General features: G+C 38.6%; 1 protein-coding gene across 6 annotated transcripts in view; it reads left to right on the top strand.

The window, feature by feature from the left end:
- Window positions 1-21139, top strand: part of VCL (vinculin) — a 52897-nt gene extending 31758 nt beyond the window's left edge. For 3 of the 6 annotated variants that reach the window (XM_018910942.3, XM_050976264.1, XM_050976265.1), the window contains 15 exons: window positions 1984-2074; window positions 2833-2980; window positions 3862-4015; window positions 5041-5216; window positions 6198-6388; window positions 7720-7919; window positions 8399-8527; window positions 9556-9705; window positions 10287-10395; window positions 11377-11679; window positions 12258-12388; window positions 12702-12887; window positions 18125-18328; window positions 18987-19091; window positions 19768-21139. In XM_018910942.3, coding sequence (XP_018766487.1) covers window positions 1984-2074; window positions 2833-2980; window positions 3862-4015; window positions 5041-5216; window positions 6198-6388; window positions 7720-7919; window positions 8399-8527; window positions 9556-9705; window positions 10287-10395; window positions 11377-11679; window positions 12258-12388; window positions 12702-12887; window positions 18125-18328; window positions 18987-19091; window positions 19768-19914 — 2424 coding nt within the window. In that variant the 3' untranslated portion in view covers window positions 19915-21139. The other 3 variants (XM_018910945.3, XM_009087463.4, XM_018910944.3) reach the window with 3 other exon arrangements.
- The last annotated feature ends 2932 nt before the right edge of the window (window positions 21140-24071 follow it).

Raw genomic sequence — 24071 nt, 5'->3', positions numbered from 1 at the left:
TTCAACTACTATGCTAGGAATTTCAGATTTTTTTAAATAGGAAAGGGACAACACAGGATAGCCAGCCTCACCCTGCAGAGCAATCCAGTTACGTAACTTCTTATGACAGGGCAGATGGCTCCTGTTGCTGCTGGGGCAGTGCTGGCAATTACAAAATCATGAGTGCAAAATCTGGAGCACCCATGATTTTGTCCTCAGATCTTAGACTTCAGATTCAGAGGCTTCTGTATAATTCTGCTGAAACTGCAACTCTGCAGGCAGCTGAGACAACACAAAAGCCTGTGAGAGTAAAAAGGGAGGGGCAAAGACAGTTTTCCCAACACTGCTTTTCTCTGCCTACTCCTACCATCTCATTGACACAATAAGAAACATCTGTTGCCTTTTTAAAAATTTAGTTAATTGTTTCAAATTATTTCTGGGTAGACAGGCCTGAAATAGACCATTCATTTCAAGCTAAAATGGCTTCAGCTGGATATAAACAACAGAAAACAGTAACACCTACCTTCATAGGTAGTAAGATTTATATATACATTTGAACATTCAATGAATATTTGCTTGTCTCTTATCATATATTGAATGCACAATTATTGAGCTACAGAGAAGGTGACTTTTAAAATAATATGCCCATCTCCCACCCCTAGCTGCATATCTGACCTTTTGAAAGGTTTTTCAAACAGGTCCCAACTAAGTTTGAAGGCCCAGTTTCTAGATTTGAGACCCAGTCATCCAGGTGAAAATAATTCTGCTTTTGGTGCGGTGAAAATAATTCTGCTTTTGGTGCTCTCTCTCAGGCTGTGATTCAAGAGCCATCAAAAATATTCAGCTGTATTGTATGACATTTTAGAAAGTTGCTTGCTGAATTATATTATAGCACCTTATGGATAGCTGACAGACCAACATGCCTGAATAAAAATGCCAGAATATTAGTGTTGTATCTTTGAGACTAAGCATGCAGAATGAACAACTCCACAAAAATGTGGCATTTCTTTAATGTTGTCAGGATTGCACATGCTATAGCAAGATACTGATCCCTGATGGTAGTAGGCTTCTCTTCAAAAGCATTGGACAAGTGCAGTCTGATTCAGATGCTACATGAGAGCCAGACTTCTTTTTGTCATCTCTATACCAATCATGGGATCTTAGATGCCTTTCAAATCACTTCCATGATGTGTGTGGTAAAAAGCTATTTTGGCTTTTCTACAACCTCTTCCTTAGGTACATGTTACTGTTTTCACTGTCCTTCCATTTATGTAAGATGGAAAACTTGTGGCCTCTGGTGGAGGGATGGCACATGAACAGACTGTGCAGAGAAATCAGAACTGGGACGTTGTTTCCCCTGCAGCCCTAGGTGTTGGATGGTAGTGGCATAATAGTGAAAGAAACAGCTTCTTTGATGATCCTGGCCGAGGAGTTCAGAGTTTTAAACAGTCACATGTAAATACATGTGTTTATCTCCAAAGACATTCAGCTCCATATCTGAGACTTTCAGAAGTGAGCTGGTAGTCTTACTTTTCTGTAAACAGTAACTGTTTGACTTTAAGCAGCAAGAGCAGGTGAGAAATGCAGATGTGCAGCATCTTATACTAAGCAGTAAAATTCACTGGCCAATTACCAGATATCGATACTCCAATTACATCACAACTCTTCTATGTGCCCTGATGTAAAATGGAACTAACTCCAAGATGTGTGCTTATTAGAGTTCCAATTCTAGAAATTAAAGCACTAGTAAATAAAGAAATAGAAAAACCACTAAAATTGCATGCATAATTTTTGCATTTTGAGTGAAATGAAAATGTCTGTTCTAACTGTAAAGAAACAATTATGACCTGCTAGCTTGAAAATGGGTTTTGAGATGCTTATACGAATGGGTTTTTATAAGTAGACTCTGCTTTATAGAACTGTTGTCAGCTTTGGTTGCATTGATTACTTGTGCTTTGATATTTTTGTTTTGAGAATCATTTTGTTGGTTTCTCTTTTGTAAAGGACACTGAAGCCATGAAGAGAGCTTTAGCCTTAATAGATTCGAAGATGAATCAGGCAAAAGGTTGGCTGAGAGATCCAAATGCACCTCCAGGTAATATTTAAACACAAAAAACAGCCTAAAGTATTTTGGTTTTTAAGGTCTCATTATTTCTGTTGTTCAAGACAAAATGGTCTTTAAGCATTAATAACCCTTACATAGTGGATCATTCTGAAGGTGCCTGTATTTATTCCTTTCTTTAGATACTGGGATTTGAACAAGTTGTGTCTAATGACCTGAAAGGCTTTGCTGCATCTAAATGGTCTAAAATATATGTATTCTCTGGAACATACATGTTCTTAATTTGCATTCCAGCTGTAAACTCAAAAACGTTTGAATTGAAGAGTACTTAATTGTAGCCATGGCTAATATTTAAAATCTCTTCTGTATTTTCAAATTTTTATAACTTGAGATTTCCCTAACAGAATCTCTTTAAGTGTTTTTCTTTCAGTCTTGACATAAAATTTTTAGTTGAAAAATCTGCCATAAATATGCTTAATTGAAATCACCTTTACTTATATAAGAGGTTTGTTTACCTTTGTATGTATCTTTAAAATAAAACTTCATAGAGGCCTGTTCCATTTGGATGTTGAAAGACGTTATCAGATAGACTTCCTTTGAAATCAAAGCCAAACTAATACAGTTGTAAAGCTGGATGTGAATTGTTGTTTTTTGGTGTATATCTCCAATTTTGGTAAATGTGTTTTCATGACTGAACCTAATGCAGTTCATGTGACATGATGATATCAGTAGTTTTCTCATACATGTCACAGAATGTCTTTTGTGCTGTACTGACTGACCCTGTGCCTCAGGGGATGCGGGTGAGCAGGCCATAAGGCAGATCCTTGATGAAGCTGGCAAAGCAGGAGAGCTGTGTGCAGGCAAAGAGCGCAGAGAGATCCTGGGCACTTGCAAAACCCTGGGGCAAATGACAGATCAGCTGGCTGACCTCCGGGCTAGGTAATGCTGTGCTTGGGATGGGCACTTCCCAAGCGCTATTAAAATGTTTTCTCTGTAGTTGTCACTTCCTAACCTGTAGAAAAGCAGGTCAGAACTGTATTCTACCTTTTTTACTTCAATCTCTTCTTTTCTGATGAGAATAATATGTGTTAATAAGAGAAATGTTAATTGCATAATATGATGATTGGAATTGCTCAAGTAGATAATTCTGACTTTGCTTGCTGTCTAACACCTCCAAATAACCTTCCTCCAAATTAGGCAGAAAGGAAATTTAAACTCTCCTTTTAAGTCTGTTCTCCAAAGAGGATAAACACCATTTCTGTAAGATATATGGATATTCTACTTTTTAGGTGTTTTTTGGGATGTTAGATCACATGTGGTGGTTGTTGTTTATCCTTCATTGGCAAATTCTGTTGAACTTTGTGTGTCACATGATTGAGGCAGCTAAGACATTTTATTTTACTATTTATTTTTTTTATTGACTTGCAGTCATCACTTAGATATGGCAAGACTTTAGCTCCTGCAAATTCTGACTTTCTTCAACAGTCTGTTAATGAGGAGAAAAGGGGCCTTGTCCTGGGTACTTTAATGGAACTGTATCCTTAAATAACTTTACTTTTTGACTCTTAAAATGTTTATTCTTCTGAGACTGCTAAATGTCACATTCTGGAATAGGAAACATATGTGCTTAGTTTTTATCTCTTTTTCTGTTCCTCAGTTATTTTTTGTTTCCTTAAGGAGGAAACAAAATCTGATTAAATACTATATCTCTTGCAATAATTGGTGGGAATAAACATAAACAGCTTTTGTTGCCCCTTGACTAGAAAATAACTTTAGTCAGTTCTGAGCTGAATCTGTGGTGCTCTTTTTGTCTTGGGCAGAGGACAGGGTGCTACGCCCATGGCTATGCAGAAAGCCCAGCAGGTGTCCCAGGGACTGGACTTGCTCACTGCCAAGGTGGAGAATGCAGCCCGCAAGCTGGAGGCCATGACCAACTCCAAGCAGGCAATTGCTAAGAAGATTGATGCTGCTCAGGTACCACTAATGATTAGTAAATACTTCAGAACATTGCTGCTCTCAGAGCTGTTATGGTGAACTACTGCAGTTGTTTTCAAACAAAACACAGTTACTTGATAGGAAGAACATAGAGGCGATACTTGCTTTAACAAAGAAAAATCTAAAATTCAGTGACTTACAGCATATGGTGAATTTTGCTTCAGTTGATGATTTTTTGGTAACTTACTTGGCATTGCTAAAAATTTCAAGGTTATTAAATTAAGATGATGGAACACCCTAAATTTGCATATAAAGTAATCTTATTGAAGAAAAGAACAGAACAGTTTTAGATTGAACAGACTTATTTGTGGATAAAACCAGAGCCCTTTCTTTGGCCTTTGTTTTGGGAGTAGAGTTCAGGATTTAGAACTGTATGTTAATGACAGAAGAGAAATGATATTAATGAAACTATATTTTCTTTCAATTGATCCTTTATTTTTGTTACTCTTAGTATCCCTCAATGGTCAGTCTCTTACCCAGTGGGGGATTATGATGGTCGTCAAATAATACACCTTATCTAAATGTGTATATGTGTCTATTATCAATATATAAAGATACATTAATATTATATATGCATCAAATGAAATGGTAATGGGACTTGTTAGGAAGAGCTCTGTGTACCACCCTGGGCTCAAGACCATCTGTTTTCATTTTTTTCTGAAAGTCACATCATCAGTTTCTAAAGGCAGTGATTCAAAATATTGAATCACTGCCTTTAGAAACTGATGCAGCTTCTAAAATATTGTTGGGAAATGTTGAGGGGAGAGAGAGAATGTAAATCTTCAGGTAAATTTTATCTAGTTTGGCAATTTTTTTCAAAACAGAAAAACTATGAGGCAGTAGAATAATTTCATGGCACCTAAAAACCAGAAATTGCTTTTGAGAGGTATTTTCTTTTAAATAAAGTTTCGAAAGCTATATTGGTATTTTCTTTCTCTATAAAATCATGTATAGAATAAACATTACTTGTTGTGTTCACTTCAACACAATTTCTTTCTATTAAGAATTGGCTTGCAGATCCTAATGGGGGCAGTGAAGGAGAGGAGCATATTCGGGGAATTATGGCTGAAGCAAGGAAAGTTGCAGAACTGTGTGAGGAGCCTAAAGAGAGAGATGATATCCTTCGTTCCCTGGGGGAAATCTCTGCTTTGACAGCCAAGCTGTCAGACCTGCGACGACAGTAAGTGTTTGTTTTATCACCAGTTATTTATTTGAATGACTTTCCTGTGCATTTCCCAATGCTGAACAAGATCAGAATATTGATGATTAAAATAAACCCTTTTAAGTTGTTCAGCCTAGTGATTTCTATCTCAAAGCCTAGCTTGCACTAGCTTCCTTAAAAAAAAGGTAACCAGACATGTATTACATAGAAGTATTTTCTTTCTACTGCCTATGGAATATTTGAGAAGGAAACTGAAGCCAAGAGTGAGCTTGTTTGTACTGTTGAAAAAACAAGGTAATGGGAAATATAAGTTTGTTTATGTAGGTGGGTGTCATCACTGGTTTTTGCTAAGCACTTTACTAAATATCAAGGTGGAATATCTACCACTTCCATCACTGTCAGTGTTCTAAGCTGTAATTGCAAACTATACAAAAGATAAGCCTTCCAGAAATTCTATTTCTGTATCAGTTTTGCAAAGAGGCTGCTTGAGAATGGAAGAGGAGAAAGAAGCTGTTATTGTACAAATTGTGATCTTCACCTAAGGCTGGTTGCAATATAGCAATAAATATTTTTCTTGCTTCATTAGTTAGATGCTTTATTGAGCACCTAGCTAATTTTGAGCTTTAGTTGCTGTAGGTCTTAATGTGCTACCTTTTGTCAGGTTTATATATAGCCTTTGGTCTGTGGCTGCTGACTCTTCTGCTTGTAATCTGTATGGCATGATTGCAATTGCTCTTAAGGCAGCCATGGAAATGGGAAATCAATTCTTACACCAGTATTGGCAATGACAGTCTATGCCTTCCCCCACCTCAGTGCTGTGCTGAACGTTTGTAATGTCCAGGTACCACAGCAGAGAATTGCTCCTCAGAATCTCAACCCAAGTGTCAAATTCAACTTTATTTAAAAATATCAAGTACCTTTTATTGTGAACTTGAGATAATCTGTAAATGATCTTTCTGTGACTCCTTTTTTTTTTTTTTTTTTTTTTTAAATCCTTAGTGGGAAAGGTGACTCTCCTGAGGCCCGTGCTTTGGCCAAGCAAATAGCTACATCACTTCAGAATTTACAGTCCAAAACAAACAGGGCTGTAGCTAATACAAGGCCAGTTAAAGCAGCTGTCCATTTGGAGGGCAAGATTGAACAAGCTCAGAGGTGGATAGACAATCCCACAGTTGCTGATAGGGGAGTAGGTAAGTGTGTCTCTGTGATTTTCCCCCCAGGTTTAGAATCAAACCTGTCACCAGTTTTTTTGGTGGAAACTACTGCTCCTGAGATGCTGAGGATGTATTGAATCTTTACAGGTGTGGAGACTTGGAGTTATAGCTAAGTCCTGGCTGCAATTATAGAATTAAACTGGCCCATGATTCTCCTTGTGTTCTTTCCTAAAGAATAGAAGAACATGTGCTGCAGAGAAAACAAGATTGCTTCTTGCTTTCCTTTTTATGCAAATATTGTATCTCAAATTTGAATTGATACCTACTCCAGAAAATTGGGTAATTAAGTCCTTCTGAGAAGAGAAAAACACTCATAAACCTGACCTAGAAGTATCACTTCTTGTGTGGTTTCTGGGTTATCTGAGGAGAATGCTAACAATTAAAGAGAAAGGGGATCTGATAATCCCATTTTGCTCTCGATGAACATGGAACTGTGGTTCAGGAGTTGCTGGCACTTGGCAGGATACGCATAAGAAAAGTAAATTAAGAATATAAGAGATGTCAGCAGTGCTGTGTGATTCTTGGATAGTCTGATTCTGTGACAACTTCCTAAGTAATTTAAAGCTTGATCACAAACTTAGATTACTTATGGGTTAGCATTAGTTTAAAATTATTCTTCAGTAGGTCTTTGGACTTAATACATGATGAGTTCTTTTAGAAGAATACTGCTATTGTATTATTGAAAGAACAGAGAATTGCATTCCTGTGAATGAGCAGGAAGCATCTGTAAGTCAATGAAGGAAATTACCCATGCTAAAAATAATTTTTTTTAATGGAAAAGCTTTTGACACACTGTGGAGGCTTTGTAAGGTGTTCCCTACCCCCACTGTCCCTTCCAATCCAAACTACTTGACACTTCTTACTTATGGCTTCTGGAATTCTGGGAGAGGGCATTTGGCTTTTAAAGTTATGTTTCTACTTGTCTTTTCTTTCCCTCCTGCTGCTTATCTTCTAATGAAGGAATGAATTGCAGTATTTGAAATTTGTAAGTGCTTTCTATTGGATTCAACAGATTAGTTATGTAGAAATACCTGACAGCTGCCATGGTTAATTTTTGTCAGACCACTCTAATTAAAAAGGATGTATCTCTAGCCAGAGTTGCTGAATTAAGCAAAAAGAAACTGGAGACAGTTGAATTCCTCTGTGGTTTTGAACTGTAATTATTCAGTGATAAACTGCACTTCTCTACCACCTAGGGAAGTGTTGATAAAAGCCCAAGAGCTGCGATGCGTGCACATAGGCGTGCAGTGCTTGCTGGTGGCTCTGGTGGTTTTGTCCCTGCGTGTCACTGCCCTGTCCCCCTGCAGGCCAGGCTGCCATCCGCGGGCTGGTTGCCGAGGGCCGGCGCTTGGCCAACGTCATGATGGGCCCGTACCGGCAGGACCTGCTGGCCAAGTGTGACCGCGTGGAGCAGCTCTCTGCCCAGCTGGCCGAGCTGGCCGCACGAGGGGAGGGCGAGTCCCCCCAGGCCAGGGCCATTGCTGCTCAGCTCCAGGACTCGCTGAAGGTAAGGACCTGTCTGTGCAGGCAGGCACACCCTTTGCTCCTCTGAGCCAGCCTTGGGTGCGTGAGGCCCCCATAAAAACAAAATTTCAGCTACAGACCTCTTGGTTTAGCTGGGGTGTTTAAAGCAAATTTTCTAGAAAGGCCTTGTTATCATGCCATGGGGGTTAATTTCGGATGAACAGTTTAGAAGGAAAATTTAAGTCTCTCTTAAAAGAGTATGCTAGCATTGCAGATTTGAGGGGCAAGGTCTCAAATCATGCTGTTCATAGCTTCTAATGCTGCTTCAAGGAGTGATATGTAAGCTTTGTATATTTCAAATTATGTAAAAGGTGATTAATTGGTCATACTTTTAAGGTAATTTTATATTAATGTCTGCCATTGGAACAGGCATTTTTTTGCAAGAGAAGGTTTTATAGGATTTAAACCCTTACAACTTAATATCCCTCTATCACATGCCAATAATTTTCCACTTTTTTAAAGGATCTTAAAGCACGAATGCAAGAAGCAATGACCCAGGAAGTTTCTGATGTTTTTAGTGACACCACAACTCCTATTAAATTGTTAGCAGTAGCTGCTACTGCTCCCTCTGATGCTCCCAACAGAGATGAGGCAAGTATACCCAGGTGGTCTTTTCTTTCCATATAAAGCTTCAGTTATTGTTTAATTTTACCTGAATTGGTATTTTGAAAAACAAATCAGTGCTCTGAAAAATGAATTGCTATTTTTTCTCAAGTTTGTGGTACATGCTTATTAATTCTGACAACATAAAGATTGCTGTGCAAACCTCTCCAGACTCGTGGAGACTGTGACTTGTATAACCCTGAAAACAGTGTTGTCTCTGACTTCATAAATGGCAAAATTGTCTCCCCATGTTGCTGGAACCACGTTGCCGTCAGCAGGCTACAAAATTCTTGTGCAAAAATCCCTAACACACTAGTTGGTGGATTTTTATATCTCAGCATACATGAGCTGATTACAATAGTCAAATTCATGCCAGAATTAATCAACAGACTAAACCTGTTCTCTTGCTGGATATTGTTTCCTGTACTTGAAAGCCACTGGCTGCACATGAAGTACCTAAAATGCAGTGTCTGGCAGTTCTGTGTGGCTATTCTGGCTTTTGGCTACATGATCAAAATAATTCTCAAGGCCTTGGAGAATTCAGCTTTATGGCAGGATAGCTTTTTGTCCAAGTATTCTGTTTCTTGAATATCTAAGCACTGTAAAAGGCAATTTTTTTCCAGTGTGAATTTTGAGTGTAAACCCCCTTTATTTTTCTTTCAAATATAGTTACTTTTGTATTATGGGTTTGAAGATGAATCTCTGAGCTAAAACAATTTTAGTAGAGTATTTCTTGCAGCAGTAGTCATCAGGAATTACTGAATGTCATACCTTGAAGCTATAAAGTGTAAAGCTATCTCCTTAATTGTCCCATTGAGTTAGTAAAGAAGAAAGTCTGATAATGTAAAGATGAAAAAAAACAAATGCCTTCAAAGCTTTTGTGTCCTTTTGCAGCCTCTCAGGATGAGTTAAGTGGGGATGTTATGAAGGTGTTTCTGACACTTTGAAGAAATTGTGTGTTCTGTTAAGGAGGTTACAGCTTTTTTTTAATGTTTTTCTTCTCTTCTGACAACTAGGTGTTTGATGAAAGAGCAGCAAACTTTGAAAACCATGCTGCTAGACTGGGAGCTACAGCAGAAAAAGCAGCTGCAGTTGGAACTGCCAATAAAACTACTGTGGAGGGCATTCAGGCAACAGTGAAATCAGCAAGGGAACTCACCCCACAGGTGCTTGCTGGGTTTGAAGGGCTGTTAAAAGGGGCTGGGGATGACTTCTGGGGAATTTTCCTTATGCTTCTGTTCTCAAAGAGATTGTTGTTGATTGATGGTTGTTAATACCATCAAAAAATATGGTGCTGACACTCTTAAAAGAGGAACAGCAAATATTTCTATACATGATATTAAAAGTAGAACAAAATGATCAAATGACATTTTATTTTTGAACTCTTGGACAGAAGTGTCTGTGACTTACACTTGAAACAAAATGATTTTGAGGCTTAGTAAAATATGTAAGTGGAAAAATGCTTCTTTTTTTTCCCAAATAAACTTCTATCTAAATGTTTGTAGTGTAATAAGTATTGTAGTTTAGTGCTTTCAAGAGTTGTTTATAAGAAATTAGTACATAATTGAAGTTCCAGAAAAAAGTATTTATGCCAGAAGTATGGTGGATCTTCAAGGAGCTAGATATTGCACTAGAATTAATGAGCTGGGTTTTCAGGACTCATCTAGTCCTGAAAAAACAAATGCATTTTCAAGAATGTGCATAATGTTCATGTGAACTGATAATTAAAAGTGTCTTCTGTTGGCAGGTAGTATCAGCAGCTCGTATCCTCTTGAGAAATCCTGGAAATCAAGCTGCTTATGAACATTTTGAGACCATGAAAAACCAATGGATTGATAATGTAGAAAAAATGACAGGTAAAGTAGGAATTTTTATTGAAGATCCTACCTGTGGCTAACTAGCTTGTATAGATGTTTCTCCATGCTGTTTTGATTGATGAAACATGCAAAGAATAATGACTGATTAAAAATAAATTAAGAGAAGTGGGAATGTGCTCTCTCACTCCAGGAATATGTATAAGTTACAGAATATACAAAATAGCTGGCTTCTTATCTGTTAATACTGAGCTGTAGAGGAGAAAATCCTGCTTTAGTTCTTTTTTGGGAAAATCAGAATACCATCATTTTTTATTGCAGTTGCTATTTTAGCAGTATATCACTGTAACAACTTGAGGTTTTCTTCTGTATAATCTTGGCATGTTGAAATAGGACAGGTAATTAACTGAAAGAAAGAAAATATGTTCAAAATATAGTAACAGCTCAATGAATACAGAGAATAAGACAAAGCTACTGATCCTGCTGAGGCATTGCAATGTTTCAGTCCTTCCCAAGTGCAGATCCTTTGCACTGACCTGCTGAACAGATGACTGTACTATCTCCTCCATCATCTCAGTAATTAAATCCTGGGTATTTTAAATCTCACTGCCTTGTCACTATGAATCACCCCTATGTAAAAAGCACAGCCAGAGGGATGTTTCCTTTGGAATGAATGGGAGGGTACAAAAAGTACTGAATATGCTTAAAGAAATTTGGTGTGAAGAAAGAATCTCTGTTGCATATTCTGTGTAAGCCAGTTCTTGACTGAAACAACATTCCATGGTAGAGAAATAAGAGCTGGGGATGTCATTAACAAGCTTTACCATGGTAACTGTCACAGAGGTACAACAGAATCACAAGTTAAACTGCAGTAGTACTTTGGTCTGATTTCCATGCCCTCTTCTACTCTTCCCCTGACCCCAGTTTTAAAATACTTTTCTGGTTTTGAACCATCTCTGGAATACCAAATATCCCTTTCCACAGATGAAACTAGAATATTAATGTATTTAACTTTTATTCTAGGATTGGTGGATGAAGCCATCGATACTAAATCTCTGTTGGATGCATCAGAAGAGGCCATTAAGAAGGACCTGGATAAATGTAAAGTTGCAATGGCCAATATGCAACCTCAGATGCTGGTAGCTGGTGCCACCAGCATCGCCAGACGAGCAAACCGCATCCTGCTGGTCGCAAAACGGGAGGTGGAAAATTCTGAAGACCCCAAATTTCGGGAGGCTGTTAAAGCAGCCTCTGATGAGCTGAGCAGAACTATATCACCCATGGTAATGGATGCTAAAGCTGTAGCAGGCAACATTTCTGATCCTGGTAAGGATTCTGTCAGCTAATTTAAAATGCGCTTTTTATTGACTGGCGATGATGTGAAGCAATGCTCATTGTTTTAATACAGCTGTGTATCTCCTTTTATGTAAATATGGTGTACACTTACATCTCAGAATGATGAAATCAAGCTCACACCATTAACTGCTGCATCCTGCTGTTCTAAAACGCAATCAAAGGCCTTTGGCATATTCAAGGGAAAAGGATTCAGCATTTTAGTATGTTATGCGATTTCATGTTCTTAATTAGAAGCATTTGTTACTAGTTTTGAGTAATACTACTTTATAGAACAAAATATGTCTTTTTTTGATTCTAAAAGTTATTCAGGGAATTACTTTGGCTATTGATAGTGATTTGTATTCCGTCAAGGCTTTATTATATGCATGTTGCATGTGACACTAACATTTCAAGCATGCAAGTCTGCTGTAAACATTTGGTAGTTTTTAAATATACATGTAAGTGTACTTGGCACAGTACATTGTAGAAGTAATTTTTGGGGGTAGTGTTCTAAGTATTACCAAGTTCTATTAAATGGGTATTAAACTGGTATTGGAATTTTTGTTCAGGTTTGCAGAAGAGTTTCTTAGATTCTGGATACAAAATTCTGGGAGCTGTGGCCAAAGTCAGAGAAGCCTTCCAGCCTCAGGAACCAGATTTTCCTCCTCCTCCTCCTGACCTTGAGCACCTTCATGTAAGTGTAGGTAGTTTGTAATAAAATACACAGTTGTCATTAACGTGTGGATTACACTGAAATTACTTAAATATATTATTCTTCCTTAGAAATAAAAGGTATTGTCTGGCCAGCCATGCATGCAAGTAGCCTCAAGTCTAAAAAATATCAATCTAGCATTCAAAAGGAAAGTTTAAAACATGGTATTTTCTTTAACATGAAGCACTTGACAAACTGGAAAAAGACCTGAGGTCATACAGTCATGTCTTGCCATGACACCATTGTTTGTTCAGTCTTTGCTCTTTTGCATTGCTCTCAATAAGATGTTTGCCTTCCTCAGCTGACTGATGAGCTCGCTCCTCCGAAACCACCACTGCCAGAGGGTGAGGTTCCCCCACCCAGACCACCACCACCTGAAGAAAAGGATGAGGAGTTCCCAGAGCAAAAGGCAGGAGAAGCAATCAATCAGCCCATGATGATGGCTGCTAGACAGTTGCATGATGAAGCCCGGAAATGGTCTAGCAAGGTAGGAAATTGTTGTAAGTGTTTAGTTCTAAAAGGATTTTATTTTAATTTTATTTTCAGGATCAGTGTGTCTTGTCTTAAGACAGTGTCTTTCACAAGCTAAATAGTGAAAACACTGGTGTATGAGGAATTAGAAACTCTTTCAAGATCAGTGTGAACTAGGGTCAGCAATACTTAGAATTGCTAGACTGCTTTATTAACATACCCCTGAGAAGACAAATATGCTCTGTATACCAAGCTGTTTGTGATCCTTGGTGCTGGTATTGCCTGGAGTGTCACTAATACTTATGCTTGTGCAGGCTGACAAGCTGATTGCTATATTTAATTGACTTTGAAAAGTCTGTGTGGAAAAGTCCATATGGATGTTGCAGATACCAGCTGCAGAAATCACGACCTGGTTTGTCTTCATTCTGCAGGAAGCTGCAAGGTACTTCACAGTTAATCTGATGAATTTATGATGGGAAAAATGACCACATATTGGTGGCCTGGTCTCATTCTTTTTTTGGAGTGAGTCATGTTTCCTGTTAAGGCTGAAATCCTGAGTTTCCTTCCCATTTCAGTGCTATGAAGAAGTGTGAATTTGCTGGTCTCATAAATGCTGATATCAATTTGTTTTGCTTTTCTTTTCTCCCTCCTTCCCCCAAGAACTACATTTTTTTCCCTGACAGAAGTTGAGTGCTGAGTAAGAACTGCATAGCTTTAGGCTTCTGCAAGTGTATATTTAAGGGTCAGATTTGGGCTTTTATAATCTCTCCTTTTCTCTGCACTAAATTAGGTGGTGAGTAAGGAGATAAACTTGAATAGCTTACAGAATCAACTTCAGACATCTGTTTTGGAAGCACAGATAAAATACAAAAGAAGTTTCTGCAGATCTCTTTGGCTGTCTCTTATCCAAAATCCAAAGCTCTATTTTCCCCATACTTCTGGATATACCAAACACTTTTTTATATTACAAAAGAGACAGTACTGGAATCTATTAGTGATCTCAGAAGGTAATTTTGAGGCTAAAAGCTTTAATTTTAGTTTCCTAAAAGTATTTTGATGTTGGAATCCCAGAACTGATCCCTGCTGCAATCCCTGAACTTACCAATACAGAGTAGGTAACAAAATGCTTGTACCATATACATACTAAATGCATTCGAAATTAAATAGTGCAAAGCCAAGCAGCAGACCTTAAAACTCCTTGCTGATTATGAAAGACCTCGAAGCTCACTGACTTTGGATTATATAACAGTGTATTCATTGTGGTTTCTTTCATTTGAGACTAACAGACCAGTAAGTCAGCCTGCCAATTGTCCTTCTAATTAATTTTTTTAAGTATAATTTTAGCAATAGGTGCTCTGTTATTCTCACAGTCTGTTTTGGGGGAAGAAGTTATAAAAACACCGCTGTTGTCTCTGAACTCACCTGATTGGTTGGAAGAGGGATTGACAGACAGTGCTACTGAGGAATATGGATTAGACCAGGAAAAACAGAACTATAAGGTTTTGCTTATATGGAGTCCCAACAGATTGTGTGTCAACTGTCTTTTATCTTTTTGCTGATGACAGTCTACTGGTACTTTACCTGTAGTAAAGTGGGAGGGGTGAGTGAACAAGTACTTTATCTTTAAAAAATATTGATAACATTGTTTGTTCTTTAAGAATGAAAATCTGGGTTTTTTTCCTTCTTTACAAAAGCTGCTCTTCACTCAGTGGATTCTGAGCTTTCATGTACTCCATTTTTCTCATTGAACACCAGCTGAACAATGTCTACTGCTTTAATTTCCCTGGCTCCCCACTCATTTGGATAAATCAGAAAATGAGGGATATTTGGATACTTTTTAATAGATTAAGACTTAGATAAAAGCTGCCTTTGAAGGCAAGTTGATTTGGCCTTACAAATCAACAAATTACAATCCAAAATTCCTGTATGTTGTTGTTGACAAAGATTTTTTTTTCTATAAAAGACTGTATCTTAAGCAAAACACAACACACTGTTGCAAATGCTCAGTTTTTGGTAAGGGTACCTTTACTTCTATCATACTTGGCTTTAGTTGAAGAAATACAGTCAGTAAACTTGTAGACTACTTTTGTATTGAAATATTGTTGTCTTATTAATGCTTATATTGTTATAACTCTCACCTCTTCCTTGAGAACATCTCTGACATAATTTGCTTGAACCCCCTTTCTTTTTTTTTCTTTTTCAAGGTAATGGATACAACATACCATGACAAAACAGTATCATATGCTTCATAATTCTCTTTTTTAATTAATTCCATTTCAGTCTTCTTTAAGAAGTGTATTATTCACAGTATTCAGGGCATTCACCATCACCTCTTCTTTTTCGAACCCTGTGTTGCTCTTTTACATGTTCTGTGCGGTACCTCAGTTCTTGCTTCTACAGTGTCTTCCATCCCATCTCTTTCTTATACTCTACAGCAAGCAGTGTCAGTGGCTTTTCTGCTGCTATCTGCTCTGATCACACATATGAATGGGCTTCCATACAAAGCTTTGTATCTGCACAAATACCACAGTCAGCTGCTGTGCCTGCTCCAGTGCAGTCAGAACACCTTCCATTGAGACAGAAAAGCCATTCATTTCATTGTTGACCTGCCAGTAAAATATTGTTCTGTGGTCAGCCTCTGTCTGCAGAAGCTGAATGCTCAGATGGAAAATGTTGCTGCATATCTGAATTGTAACTTATTAATATTTTTGGTAGTTTTGGTTCACAGGTGAACTGTTGGTTTCCTTCTGCTAATCTTATGTTCCTTTCCCTCCTCCCCTTGACCTCATCCTAGAGCTGCCTTGTCAGATTCTGAGAGGCCAAGAGGATGTTTTGGTCACTAAAACTGCTCAGTTTGTGCTCTTCTACCAAATTCTGCTTCTTGTACTAACTGTCCCCTGTTTCTCCACCCTTGCTGCCACCTGCAAAGCCTGATGTGACTGTGAGTAATGAAGCGGCTGAGGCTGGTGTAGATGTAGATGAGGAGGATGATGCAGATGTTGAATTCACTCTCCCCTATGACATTGAAGATGATTACGAGCCTGAGCTGCTGTTAATGCCAACCAATCAGCCCGTTAACCAGCCCATTCTGGCTGCTGCTCAGTCTCTACACCGGGAAGCAACCAAGTGGTCTAGTAAGGTACTCCTGAGTCCCGGGACTGATCCGCGTGCATCCGGCCACTTGGAACGCTGACACATTTGTATCACTCTTGATTCCTGCTGGGCCCCGCCATCCTGAATGAATAAGTGTGTCTGCACTTCATTTTAAGGACTGAGAGTGGCTTCACAAGTTTGCTAGATCTGTTTGTCAGTGCCGGATTGAAGCTTGATTGGGGTCACTTATTAATATTCAAAGACTTCCTCTCCCTTTGCATCTGCCTGGTCTTCTTTGTTATGGCAGTTTTCAAATTGTAATAAGGATTGTCTTCCTCCCCTTCGGTTCCTTCTTCCATTCGTTTGGGCTACCTGGGAAGCCGTGGTTAATGGTTTCCTAATGACTTCCGGATACAGCTGTTAGAGAATTCAAGAAGTCATTTAAGGTGTCTATTGTGCTTGGCCTCAATTGATGCCGCCAATTAACATCCCTTCCAACAAGGAATGGCTTTGTATGGCAGTGTTTGTGGAAGAGACTGCCTGACTGCTGGCTTGCACTGGGCTGTATAGCAAATGCTGGTCTTGAGAGAATTCTTATCTGAAGAAGCTGCACTGAATGCTGTTAGCTGTTGAATTGAGATTCTGTCTGTATGAAACCAGTGGAAATCTAACGAGGTTCAGACATTCACAAGTAGCCTGTCTTCTGTCTAAGCACAAATGTTTGCAAGACTGGGCACTTTTCATTGCATGCTGCAAAAAATAAGGTTGGTGTCCCATAACAAACAAAAGTTAGGGGAGTGTGCATATGTGTGTGTATACTTACATAGATAGTTATACTAAACCATTTTAATAAAAAGGGCTTTAAAAATGTTCTTGTCCTTTTCAGATTCTGGTGCTTGGATAACTTGTTAGACACTGATCCTTCTACGTGAAAACATGGAAAAACTTTGTCTTATGTCATTTATATCCTAACTGGTTATAGTAGCAAAGTGTTTAGCTAATAGGCCACGGTAATGAATAGTTCAGCTGTTTGGGTCACTGTATCTGTAAAATGCCTGGGATTTCATCTTGAACTTGCTCGTAGTGAGTCACAGAAGTGCGTGCACAGGGTACAGGATACCTTGGCTCAGCTTCGTTCTCACTGTATACTCCTTGCTCTGAACTTCATTGGTCATTATCTGTGGGATCATTCTAGAGAAAGCGTGTATTAATACTTAAACTCACTCTGCTGCTATTTCATGCACACAGTAGGAATGCTTCAAAGCACCAAATAGTTCTCTTTTGACTAACAACTTTCTGTGAAAGGGAATAAGATAAATAGACTAAATGTACTGACAGACTACTAACAATCAATCAAACAGCTAGGTCTGCATTCTCTTGCACTAGGTTTCTCTTTGGAACAGTGTATAAGAAATGGGTTTGCCTTGGTCACAATTAAATCACATATCAACTATTTCTCAGATGTATTTCTGTAAATTTTGTAAACTGTAAATTTTGATGTACAAGAAATCTTTATTTTATCATAAGAGATATCACTAGATTGTCTTTTGATAATCCGTGTTCTTCTCTCCTGGAGGCTTTATTTTAAAGGGGGAGATTGTATCAAAAAAGATTTATTTTCAAGGAATAATTTTTAAAAAAGTAAAAGTTGCATCTCACTTCCACATTACCGGTGACAAAAATTATATGTGTCACATCCTCTTCCCATTTATCCTTTGGCATTGTTAGCAACATAGCTGGTGCTTCAACAACTTCAGTTTCAGATGCCACTGAAAATCCCCTGCTCAACTGTTATGACCACAACTGGTTTAACAGGTTGTTTAGCACATTTTTATTAACTTTAAAAGAAGTCTTTTTTGGGGGAAAATCTGGAATTTCAAATGCTAATAACATACTTTATTCTGAAATCTAGTCATCAGAGCAGTTACTCATTCCATGGAGAAACTAACACTTTACAATTTCTTTTTCAGTTTTGAAGTGAGCTTTCTTCCCTGAGCGTTTAAAAAAAAAGTCCGAAACAAGTAGTTAGTAGAGATCTTCCCTGTTCCTTGAAGAAACCCTTCTGTGTTCACAAGTGGTTCTCCCATCCTTAACTTCTTTGAGTGTTTCTACTGAGCGGTGACGTGCTGGCAGGAGCAGTGACTGTGTCGTTCTGTGCAGGGCAATGACATCATCGCGGCGGCCAAGCGCATGGCGCTGCTCATGGCTGAGATGTCGCGCCTGGTCCGAGGCGGCAGCGGCAACAAGCGTGCCCTGATCCAGTGCGCCAAGGACATCGCCAAGGCGTCCGACGAGGTCACCCGGCTCGCCAAGGAGGTGGCCAAGCAGTGCACGGACAAGCGCATCAGAACCAACCTCCTGCAGGTAACCAAGCTGCTCAAATGCTGCTTTTGCTGTGCCTCTCTCAGTGGGGGTGAACACAGGAATTGTGCCAGTAAATCATGGTTATCTACCCTTGGCTTGTAAAGTTTTGTCAAAGTCTGTGTTTTTAGATCCCATGGAAGTGTGTATATATATATATATATATATATATATATATATATATATATATATATATATATATATATGTGAACATATATTCTGTAAAGTTAGAATTTGATGTCAGAAGAACAGTATTTTTGAAAAAATACTGTGCTACAAATACTGATCTGTCCTAAGTCGGCATTGTTTTGTATTTTATTTACTCATTCCTTTGTATCAAATAATAGTACCAGAAATTCAACAGGTTTTTTTCAGTCTCAGGCAAATAGATATAAAATGCTATTCCTAACCAAGCACACAGTTGAAAGGAAAAGAAGAATGGAAAAATGTTGTCTCCATCCCAAATATTCCCAAAGCAAGTAAAATAAGATTCACATATCCTACCAATATTTATCAGATAGTCTTAAAGGTGTAGTATCACCTCTATGCTCATTCATATTCTAATAGTAAAAGAAAATAAAACATTTTATCTGAAGAAAATGGATGCATAATGTGTTGGTTCAATTTACAATACCAAGTGGTTTTTATCCCTTTTACTTAGGTCTGTGAGCGAATCCCAACCATCAGTACACAGCTGAAAATTCTCTCCACTGTCAAAGCTACCATGCTGGGCAGAACTAATATCAGTGATGAAGAGTCAGAACAGGTAAGAGGTGTAAAGACTGATGGTAGCATGGAATTGTTGATCACTTTTATGGGGACAAATATACAACCTGATCTAGCAGACGTGTTCTGGGATGCGATGTTGAAGCTCACCTCAGCTGTTTAGGGAGGATAACTTTAGTACAGCACCTTGTTTTCTGGCTCAAACACTATAGTTTAATAGAGGAACAAGCCAAAAAGCTACTTGGGTTCCAATTTTGTGATGAACAACTTGGTAATCTCCTGCTTTGCCCAGTAAAAAGAGTGAAGGACTCACCACCGCAGACTGCACCTGGGAAGGGCAGGGGCGCCCTCGGGTGGATTCCAGGGGAAACGTTAATTTCCAACATCATCTCGAGTCCCCTGCAGCTCAGTTACCTTCCAAATGCATCTTTTCAGGAGAAATTTCGCAGCTTTGGCTTCCGAGGGAGGTTATTCTACTTAGTTACATGAAGGTTGTATTCAGGTTTTGCACAAATACACGGTGAGGAATGGCAAAGTTTTGTTTTGAGTCAGGATAATGCTGGTTCCCAGAGACAGTTACTTCACTTATATTTATAGTTTCAGGCAGCAGACTTGATATCTTTGTACTGGGAGTTTGTGTGCCCAAAGAGATTATATGCTACTGTCCTAATCATGGTATTTACTGATATATTGGAAATTCTTCTTTTTCTTGACAGGCAACTGAGATGTTGGTTCATAATGCCCAGAATCTCATGCAGTCTGTGAAGGAAACTGTGAGAGAAGCTGAAGCAGCATCCATTAAGATAAGAACAGATGCTGGATTCACTCTTCGCTGGGTCAGAAAGACCCCATGGTATCAGTAAATACTTGCCACGTTATTATTGTTTTCTGTAACATAAAATGCCTTTTTTTGGAAACAGAAGAGATGTGTTAACAGCAGAAGGTGCTGTATACATGAGCTTAAGATTAGCTTATGCTAATGCCCCATTCTAAGGGTATGAATTATAAGATAGTTTATTTTAAATGTCTTTGGAACACATTTGATATCCAACACCTCTAATTTGCTGCCAACAGTAGACAGTTATTATATTTAATTTTTTTTTCTTTTCATGATTCTCTTAGTGAATTCTGTACTCCCAGAAGCACATTTCATTTATGAACTGTATATTCCAGTAGTTTCCATGTGATGATATAAAACATGGACCTCACTTTAAGCTTGTCTTGAGAGTTTAGGACACTTGGTTACTTGGAAGTTTTTTAGGGACAATCATTGACAAAGAAACATTCAACTTCTCCACAGGACTTTATCTGGCTATTTTAAAACCATGCAGAAATGATGGAAGGTGTGGAGTTTTTGATTAAAAGAGGGAAGGTGGGGCAGCAGAACAGTTGTGAATTGAGGATTAAAGCTCCATGTCTGAAATGCTTTTTGCTTTTGATTCTTGCAACAGTACTTTACCAGAAACTGGAGCTGTCTCTGTTCCCCTCCTGTCACCCTGTAGGTAGGCATTCCAGAACTCTCGTACTGTACTGAAAGGTTTTGCAGATGATGTTAGCAGCACACTGTTGACAGCTGGAGCCTTATGGCTGGAGACCTTAAATCATGGAACTCTTTCCTTGCTCAATTCAGCAATGTATTCAGCTAAAAAATCCTGGGTTTGTTAACTTAGCTGCATGTCCAGGACCAGAAAATGCCACATGCTGGCTCTTTCTTTTTGAAAACCAAATGAGCACATGCAATTATTCTTATTTCCCTTATCTCTCCATCTTATGTTATTCCAGCCACTCAAGGTGCAAATTAAAAGATAAAGATATTCAGTTTAAAAATATCTTTAGTCTCACTGCTCTTCTTTCCAACAATGTCTAAGCTGCTTGAAACCTGAGCTCTGCAGGGACATGAAACCCTCTTTAGGTAAGCTGGTGCCTACCAATGGTGGTTCCTAATGCTGCACATACCTCATTATTTTTTACTGCTTGTGGAGTTTGGAGTCACAAAATCTTTTCTTCAAGTGAATTGAAAAAAGTGTTACTATATCTTTAAAAAAAATCCCAAACAAAATGACAAACCCCCCCTCAAACCCGCTCCCCTTACTAAAACAGACTTATGGTATTTTATCCTTGCATAACTGAATCTGCCTTCATATATATATATATATATATACACACACACACATACATACATACATGTATTCATACCCGTTCATTTAATGGAAAGGAAAACTTGTTTGAGAATGAGTTTCTACTTTTGCAAGGAATACTTGCATACTTTTGCCCAAATCAGCACTGACCTCATAATACCTTCTTAATTTGCTGAGAATTATTGCACGATCAAACCACCTTGAATAGAAGTGTCCTTGGGGAAAAACTTCTCAGTCTTAACAGCTCAAAGGAAGAGAACACAGCACACTCAGCTGTCCTCTACCTGCCTGCAGCAGTTATTCTGTGCTTGGACCTTCTCCCCTCCACCCCCTTCATTGCACTGTTATCTAAAAAGGGAAGTTAAACTGTTGATAATACAACTGTCTCAAACTGACCTCAGCAAGAGAAGGCATGTTCTTCTTGAATTTGCTCCTTGTGTCTGGGTATCATGAAATATTTGGTACTTAGGATCTTTCCTTAGTACTCTCTTCTTGCAGTTACCTGCAACAGGAAGAGGAAGGAAGGGGTGCCAGAGCCTTAACCTGGATGCATTTGGTTGGTTTATATCAGATCTTTAGCATAATTTTAATGTAGTAATTTCTATTTAATAGTACATAACACTGAATATGTAGGGATTATTTTAAAGGGATTTTTTAAATAGTCTTCCTGTATTGCTTTTCAATGCTCCTCACATCCCCTCATCCTGCTCCTGCCATCCAGGCTTCTCTGTAAGATTTTCTTTTTTAATTATTATTATTTTAGCATCACTGTTTAGTTGCTTGAATGATATTAATGCAATATTACTAATGCCTTTAATACATAATTGTTTATGCCAAAGATCACTTTTTGTTTATTGAGGAATGTTTGCAGGAGAATTATGAATCATGGTTGCCTTTGATATTCTTCCAGAATGTTTGCTCTAAGTTCTCGAACTATTTATAGAAGCCGAGATACTTGACCACCTTATGCAATTACTGCTTTTTTGAACACTACTGGTCTTCAGACCTGATGTGCAGCAAAAATTTGAACAAGACCATGAATGTCACTTAGAAATGTTTTACCACTATAATACTTTGTTTATAAACCAAAATGTATTGTATAGTCTAATGTTTTCAACCTTTCCTTGGTTCTGTTAAAACAATAAAAATGCATTTGTACAAAAATCAGCTTCTGAGTGTTCATGATAACAGCAGTGGATGATGCTGTAACAAGAAGAGCAGCAAAAAGCTAAAGCAAAAGAACAGTTGTTTCTACATGTTCTGAACAGAAAAAAAGTGCAAAGTTTCTCAAACAGGAGAAGATTAAACAAAGGGTTTTTGTCTTTTGCTTGTCAAACTCGTAATTAAAGAATTTACCGGAAGCTGTGTTCAGTGGGAGAGAACAGATTTTCCTGACATCTGACAGTGATCTGCTGTATTGTGAGAACTTAAAATGGGGTTGGCCTGGTCCTGTCAGTAAGGAAAGAACTGCTACTATGACCAGCATCTTAGGAATGCGAATTTTACCTCCTAAAGTGAATGCAGGGGTGATGAGTATGAAACTACTGTTGTATTTCCTTTACTCTGTCACTGTAAGAACATCTTATAAGCATTTTTTTTGCTAAAATTTTTTACCAGCACACAATATTCTGACTTGTTGGAATCAATGTTTATTGGTACTGTAGGACCAAACATAGCCCCATAGGCCCAGAGTGCACCTGGTATTTAGTAATAATTGATAAAATTCAGAGTTTTGTACTATTTACAGTTCTCTCCATATCTGAAAGAAGATGAGACCCTGACAGACAACCACCTTTGTCAGCACTCCTAGAACTGGGCAGGAGGAGAAGGGGAGATCAAAAATTGATAGTGTAATTCCTTGCTAATAATACCATCTGATTTCCTAAACTCTACTCTTCAGAGATGTGCTGGTATGTTATTTTTTTCAGACAGAACAGGAACACAGGTCCCCTTCTGCAGTTGAGCTTCCTGTGTTTGGAGATACAGAGGGAACCAGCACATGTACAAGAAAAGGTACTGGGCCTCACACACCTGCAGCCATTTCCTTGACAAAACACATCTGCATGCCTAGACTGGTTTCCTAAAGGTGAGTGCAGTTCTTGCTGACAGCGAGTTGTGGTGATGAGCTGGCCTTTTCCCTGACATCAGCTGTTGTGGGAGCCTCCCTGGTGCCCGAGGTCCTGGAGCAGGTGGGGCTTCTTCAGTCACAGCTGGGAGGCAGCACTGAGGTCGGGACTGGAGTTCTGACACTTCTGTATGTCCTAGCTCAGGAAGGGTATGTATGTATGTCAGCTCTGAAGGGCCCTGGGGCAGCATTTCCAGGCTGCTAATGCAGAAAGCAGCTCCAGCTGCTCAGACTTCAGCTTGGGAGGTTACCTGTTACCTCTGAAAACAAGATTTCTTCTACAAGTACAGTAACTGAAGGATGCCATTTGCTGAAACACAGAGTGCTGGTTCTTCATAGTGCTGTTTTATCTATTGTAATTTTAAAAATTCAAAATGGTTGTTTATGGCCAAGTTTACCCTAATGATATTACTGAAGTTACAAATGGAAACTGTATACCCATTTCTTTCCTTAGTGACTTGATGCTAGGGTTCAGGTGGATTTCCCCTCCTCTTTTCAGACTGGATCATTTTTGTCCCAGTATTTGTAATTCGGACTACTGAGTGACTTTGGTTCTCACTCTTCATCTGAAGCAAAGCTAGTACCTACTCACTGATTTGTAAGACAAACAGATTAGACAAACAAAGGGTCTCCAGTATCCCGTCCTTAATTGATACTGTCCAAATGCATGGTTTGGAACCTGATAGCTACTCTGGAGTATGAATTGGTTTAGAGAGATGGTTTTGTCGGTGTATAACAAGAAGTTCAGTCAGCTTTG

The sequence above is a fragment of the Serinus canaria genome, chromosome 6 (genome assembly GCF_022539315.1).
Source record: "Serinus canaria isolate serCan28SL12 chromosome 6, serCan2020, whole genome shotgun sequence".
Lineage (NCBI taxonomy): Eukaryota > Metazoa > Chordata > Aves > Passeriformes > Fringillidae > Serinus > Serinus canaria.
Note: the sequence above shows the minus strand (reverse complement) of the source record. Positions and strands in the feature narration are given on the sequence as shown.